The sequence below is a fragment of the Oncorhynchus mykiss genome, unplaced genomic scaffold (genome assembly GCF_013265735.2).
Source record: "Oncorhynchus mykiss isolate Arlee unplaced genomic scaffold, USDA_OmykA_1.1 un_scaffold_317, whole genome shotgun sequence".
NCBI classification, from domain to species: domain Eukaryota; kingdom Metazoa; phylum Chordata; class Actinopteri; order Salmoniformes; family Salmonidae; genus Oncorhynchus; species Oncorhynchus mykiss.
This window is the reverse complement of record NW_023493766.1, coordinates 162,501-169,427: the sequence shown is the minus strand read 5'-3', so window position 1 is coordinate 169,427 and position 6,927 is coordinate 162,501. Positions and strand designations below refer to the sequence as shown.

General features: G+C 47.6%; 1 protein-coding gene across 5 annotated transcripts in view; it reads left to right on the top strand.

The window, feature by feature from the left end:
• LOC110487104 (rho GTPase-activating protein 44) overlaps window positions 1-6,927 on the top strand; it is a 97,922-nt gene continuing 90,995 nt past the window's right edge. For all 5 annotated transcript variants that reach the window (XM_036973786.1, XM_036973788.1, XM_036973785.1 and 2 more), the window contains exon 1: window positions 1-235. In XM_036973786.1, the coding sequence (XP_036829681.1) occupies window positions 183-235 (53 nt within the window). In that variant the 5' untranslated portion in view covers window positions 1-182. The remainder of the gene's footprint in view (window positions 236-6,927) is intronic.

Sequence of the window (6,927 nt, the reverse complement as noted above, 5' to 3'; positions counted from 1 at the left end):
GATACGGGAAAATGCAGTGAAAATATGTAATTCGGCGCATTTTCAATGTTTTAACAATTGCGATGAGGGAAAGAAAGTATGAGAGGGTGGATTTTCTCTTGTGCCGTTGCGGAGTATGGGCCGTTATCTTGAGAGAAATGCGGAGTATTTTTCCCCATAGGTGTTAACGCAGAAAATACAAGATGAAGAAGCAATTCAATCGAATGCGACAGCTCGCCAACCAAACGGTGGGCAGGTAAGCAAAACGGGAAACCGGTTTACCGCCTCCTTTTCCATACCTTGTTATGCACGTGAGAGTGAGTGAGAGTTTGCAGGAAACGTAGCCTAGCAAATCTGCTTGAGCAGCGCTTGGTCCCATTCCAATGGGACGGGAATAGGTAACCGGACCAAGCAGATAATATTCATAATCATATAGGGATTATTGTCATACAGATTCACCGCAACGAATTGATATAGCCAACAGGGATAATGCATAGGATGCATTTATTTCGCATTGCCGGTGGTCTCCTTTTGCGTAATGGCCATTTGGAATACCGCAGAGCGTGTAGGCGCATTGCCCTTATCCCAGCCCACTGGATATAATAATATTTATATCCTCAGTTCAGCAGCGTCACAATATATGGGGTTATTATTGGGCGAGGAGGAAGGGGGGGGGGGGGGGGGGGGGGGGGGGGGGGGGGGGGGGGCATGTAAATTGGGGCTAAACGCTCTCATTTCATATCAGGGGTAAAATGATGCCTGTCACCCACCTTCCGAAGGCTAGATACTGCTGATGCGGACAGATGTCTCTGCGACACGAGGGGGAATGGGGAAAATTCGCAATGCTTTCAATACGCAGTTATCTGAGCTGTGGTTCCTGTCAGAAACGAGAAACATTGCAGGTGCAGCATCATGGTCGTCTCCTATGCCCCGGGAAAGGTCGTTTATCACTGCATCAGGTACCTTCAACCCTATGGATGTAGCCTGTGCCATATTCCTCCACAATCCACATAGTTTACCTGGCAACTACACTTTGCCCCACTCAATTAGCAAAGGAGTTCTGGATCTGGTGTCACGGGAATGTGTTTATTATCACCTATGGAAAGCTTTTTCATTTGGGAATTATTTATATTGATATGCCTGAACAACAGATGTCCTTATTATTACTCCCATGCTGGGATACCTGTAATCAAACCCAATCAAATGTCAGGTACATCATGTTGTTTTCTCCACCTGTAATATCAGGTACATCATGTTGTTTTTCCACCTGTAATATCAGGTACATCATGTTGTTTATACACATGTAATGTCAGGTACATCATGTTGTTTATACACATGTAATATCAGGTACATCATGTTGTTTATCCACCTGTAATATCAGGTACATCATGTTGTTTATACACATGTAATGTCAGGTACATCATGTTGTTTATACACATGTAATTAAAACAACATTAGCATGATTCTCACATCCCTCCTTAATTAAGCTGCTGCTGCACTAGTGTATGTGGTGTGCCTCCCCCCTCCCACAGACAGCCTGGTATTACAGGAATATGTTACATTTGACCTTTAACATCTCTGCTATGTGTTTATCACTCCTCCCATCGCCCTATCTCTCTCTTCCCTCTCTCACCTGTCTCCCACTCTCCTCGCCTCTCTCTCTCTCTCTTCTCTCTCTCTCTCTCTCGCTTTCTCGCTCTCTCTTCACTCTCTCACCTGTCTCCCACTCTCTCGCCTCTCTCTCTCTCTCTCTTCCCTCTCTCACCTGTCTCCCACTCTCTCCTCTTTCTCTTCCCTCTCTCACCTGTCTCCCATTCTCTCGCCTCTCTCTCTCTCTCTTCCCTCTCTCACCTGTCTCCCACTCTCTCGCCTCTCTCTCTCTCTCTCTCTCTCTTCCCTCTCTCACCTGTCTCCCACTCTCTCGCCTCTCTCTCTCTCTCTCTCTCTCTCTCTCTCTCTCTTCCCTCTCTCACCTGTCTCCCACTCCCTCGCCTCTCTCTCTCTTCCCTCTCTCACCTGTCTCCCACTCCCTCGCCTCTCTCTCTCTCTCTCTCTGTCTCTCTCTTCCCTCTCTCACCTGTCTCCCACTCTCTCACCTCTCTCTCTCTTCCCTCTCTCACCTGTCTCCCACTCTCTCGCCTCTCTCTCTCTCTCTCTTTCCTCTCTCACCTGTCTCCCACTCTCTCGCCTCTCTCTCTCTCTCTTTCTCTCTCTTTCTCTCACTCTCTCTCTTTATTTCTCTGTCCCCCGCTCTCAGCCCCCGCTCTCTCTCTCTCTCTCGTCTCTCTCTCTCTCGCCCTGTTTTCTTCCCCTCCTCCTGGGAGAGCGGAGCAGAGCAGCTTGTCTTGCAGAAGGCATCGCATCAATCGGGCCAGAAGGCGCTCTTCGCTGCTCCTCCTCATCCTCTTCATTCTCCTCCCAGCTCCATGCTGGTCCTTACTGGGGGATTATAACACAGGGTAGTGGTCATCATATCACGTCCTATGCTGTTCAGCACGCCACTAAGGGGGTAGCCTACATTACCTTACAGACGCTGTTGTTATCACCCCCTGCCTCGGTGGCCAGCGTTAGTGCAGTATCTGAAAAGATGTCCATCACCTACATACTGCTGGGTCCTAGCTGACCTTGTCTCTTCAGTGTTAATCATTTAGTGTGTGTGTGCATTTGATTGTGTTTTAAATCTCCCTATCTGTGTGTAGGTGTGTGAGTGTGTGTGTGTGTGTGTGTGTGTGTGTGTGTGTGTGTGTGTGTGTACTAGTCTAGTATTCTCTTCACAGTGTACTGCTGTTCAGAGGGAGGCTGGGCAGGGAGCCGTGGCAGCAACCCGCTGTGTCTCTCTCTGTTCTGTCCGCTGCACCACAGTCATAATGAGCTACAACATGTTTCCTAAACAGCCCAGTGGTCTGGTCATTAATAATACTACAGGACGAGGGCTGAATGTCAAACCCAACACTTGGTCCCTAAGCCCTTTATTGAGTGGCCTCTTGCTGTTGTGTTCGATAGTGATCACTCCAGTCTGACAGTGTTTAGGCCAAAATGAGCATTGAGACGATGTAAGTACAATGTCCCGACTGTCCCTTATCAATATTCCAAAATTCGAAATTCATTTGCGAGCATTGTCTCCAGCGACCTGTCTTGTAGCATGACTCACTTGCTATGAAACACGGGTACTGGGGACCTCCAGCAGACACAGACACATACTCCCATTGACAGTGAAAACAAAATTACATCTCTCTAATGTTACTCCTGCACAAAATATTTGCAAGTATATTGGTCACCATTGATTCCATCAGCTCGTTTTAGCTTGTTGTAGCCTGCCTGCTGCTAGCTAGCTTCACTGATAAACACAGGGATGTAATGTTAGCTAGCTAGCTAAGGATGTTGGGCACTGCACTGATAAACACAGGGATGTAATGTTAGCTAGCTAGCTAAGGATGTTGGGCACTGCACTGTTAAACACAGGGATGTAATGTTAGCTAGCTCACTAAGGATGTTGGGCACTGCACTGTTAAACACAGGGAAGTAATGTTAGCTAGCTCGCTAAGGATGTTGGGCACTGCACTGATAAACATTATGTAGCTTATCACTTATTTAGGATAGTCTGACAGCTTTCTGATAAAGTTGTAGACATGTTCCCAGCAGTCAGTCCGTACTTCAGCATGTTTCCAAAGCACCAATCGCTACGTTGTAACGTTGGGGCAGCAGCAGCTGACTCAAAACTGTACTGATTCTGGGTAATGATACAGCAGATGCTGTATCATTAAAACATGTTAATGTGATAAAAACAAATTACTGCAGTAGCTAGCTAACTAAATTACTACACTAACTAGCTAACTAAATTACTACAGGAGCTAGCTAACTACATTACTACAGTAACTAGCTAACTAAATTACCACAGGAGCTAGCTAACTAAATTACTACAGTAGTTAGCTAACTAAATTACTACAGTAGCTAGCTAACTAAATTACTACAGTAGCTAGCAAACTAAATTACTACAGGAGCTAGCTAACTAAATTACTACAGTAGTTAGCTAACTAAATTACTACAGTAGCTAGCTAACTAAATTACTACAGTAGCTAGCTAACTAAATTACTACAGGAGCTAGCTAACTAAATTACTACAGTAGCTAGCTAACTAAATTACTACAGTAACTAGCTAACTAAATTACCACAGGAGCTAGCTAACTAAATTACTACAGTAGCTAGCTAACTAAATTACTACAGTAGCTAGCTAACTAAATTACTACAGTAGCTCAGGCTTAGATAGCTAGTTCATAATGGACGGTTTTGGTGTACATGACGAAACTTCAGAAATACACTAAACTCCTTAGCTAGATGTAAAATCGTGTGACTAAGACCTCGAAATTAAACTTCAAAATTAATTCCAGATTTCTTGATATATCTTGATTTATTCTGAATTTTTTTGAGGGCGATATAATAGGGACAGTTGTTGCTAGGTAACATGATAAGATTCATCGGAAGACGTTGCTGCCAAGGGAACCGAGTTGGCATAGGATGCCCAGTCAATAAAGAGGCTTCCGAAGGAAACAGTGGAGCCCTCAATGACTCGACAACTAGCCTTTGAGATTGACTTGATTGACTTGTGAATGCATATATCGAGTGATCAAGGGCTTGAAGTGTTCGGTTTGAGATTCAGCCTATAGGTCTACAGGCCAGAGGACAGAGGACAGACTCTGGTACTGTCTACATGGCAAGGTCTACAGGCCAGAGGACAGAGGACAGACTCTGGTCTACAGGACAAGGTCTACAGGCCAGAGGACAGAGGACAGACTCTGGTACTGTCTACATGGCAAGGTCTATAGGCCAGAGGACAGAGGACAGACTCTGGTACTGTCTACAGGACAAGGTCTATAGGCCAGAGGACAGAGGACAGACTCTGGTACTGTCTACAGGACAAGGTCTATAGGCCAGAGGACAGAGGACAGACTCTGGTACTGTCTACAGGACAAGGTCCATAGGCCAGAGGACAGAGGACAGACTCTGGTACTGTCTACAGGACAAGGTCTATAGGCCAGAGGACAGACTCTGGTACTGTCCACAGGACAAGGTCTATAGGCCAGAGGACAGACTCTGGTACTGTCTACAGGCCAGAGGACAGACTCTGGTACTGTCTACAGGACAAGGTCTATAGGCCAGAGGACAGACTCTATAGGCCAGGTGACAGAGGACACACTGGGGACAGTTGACCTCCTTGACCCCTGACTACTGCCCCCAGGGAGTCATTTACATCCAAATTAATTTCTGTTTAGCCTGGAATCCACACTGAATATGACTGTTTCCCTATTGTTCCACTTCACTGATTCAATGAAACAACATTGAAACAGAGTGATATTCTGTTTGGATTCCAGGCTATAGAATGCTGCTATCTGGAACATAACATGGTCTGGTCCTGATTTTTATTTTATTTAACCAGGCAAGTCAGTTCAAGAACAAAGTCAAGTCAAGAACAAATTCTTATTTTCAATGACAGTGGGTTAACTGCCTGTTCAGGGGCAGAACGACAGATTTGTTCCCTTGTCAGCTCGGGGGTTTGAACTCGCAAACTTCCGGTTACTAGTCCAACGCTCTAACCACTAGGCTACCCTGCCGCCTCAACACTCTAACCACTAGGCTACCCTGCCGCCTCTACACTCTAACCACTAGGCTACCCTGCCGCCTCTACACTCTAACCACTAGGCTACCCGGCCGCCCCAATGTGGTTCAGTCAGCAGCTTCCTGGTGTTAAGAACTGGAAGTTGTAGGTGACTGTAATTACACACATTTCATTTCAGGAATCATTCTCAGTCATTATATTTTTTGTAATTATTCTCAGTCATTGTATTCATTTCATTTCATTTCATCTCCTCCCCTCCCTCTCCCCCCTCCTTCCTCTCCCTCTCCTCTGCAGTGACAGCCTCCTACTGGTTAATATAAGGAGAGGGGGAGGAGGAGGAGAGGGAGGAAAGTCCACCCTCACTAGTGGGGGAGGGGGCTGGTCCATGTGTGCTGTGTCAGCATTTCTCAAGATAACTGGAGCAGGCCTGTCCTATGCTGACTGGCTGGCCTTCTGGCTGGCTGGCTGACTGGGTGACTGGCTGGCTGGCTGGCTGGTTGTTTGGCTGATTGGCTGGTTGGCTGACTGGCTGGCTGACTGGCTGGTTGCTTTGCTGACTGGTTGGCTGACTGACTGACTGACTGACTGACTGGCTGGTTGGCTGGCTGACTGGCTGGTTGGCTGGTTGGCTGACTGGCTGGTTGCTTTGCTGACTGGCTGGCTGACTGACTGGCTGGCTGACTGGCTGGTTGCTTTGCTGACTGGTTGGCTGACTGACTGACTGACTGACTGACTGGCTGGTTGGCTGGCTGACTGGTTGGTTGGCTGGTTGGCTGACTGGCTGGTTGCTTTGCTGACTGGCTGGCTGACTGACTGACTGACTGACTGGCTGGTTGGCTGGCTGGCTGGCTGACTGGCTGGTTGGTTGGCTGGTTGGCTGACTGACTGGTTGGTTGGTTGGCTGACTGACTGACTGACTGGTTGGCTGGTTGGTTGACTGACTGACTGGCTGGTTGGCTGGTTGGCTGACTGACTGACTGACTGGCTGGTTGGTTGGCTGACTGACTGACTGGCTGGTTGGCTAACTGACTGACTGGCTGGTTGGTTGGCTGACTGACTGGTTGGTTGACTGGTTGGCTGACTGACTGACTGGTTGGTTGGCTGGTTGGCTGACTGACTGACTGACTGACTGACTGGCTGGTTGGTTGGCTGGTTGGCTGACTGACTGACTGACTGACTGGCTGGTTGGTTGGCTGGTTGGCTGACTGACTGGTTGGTTGGCTGACTGACTGGTTGGTTGGCTGGTTGGCTGACTGACTGACTGACTGGCTGGTTGGTTGGCTGGTTGGTTGGCTGGTTGGCTGACTGACTGGTTGGTTGGCTGGTTGACTGACT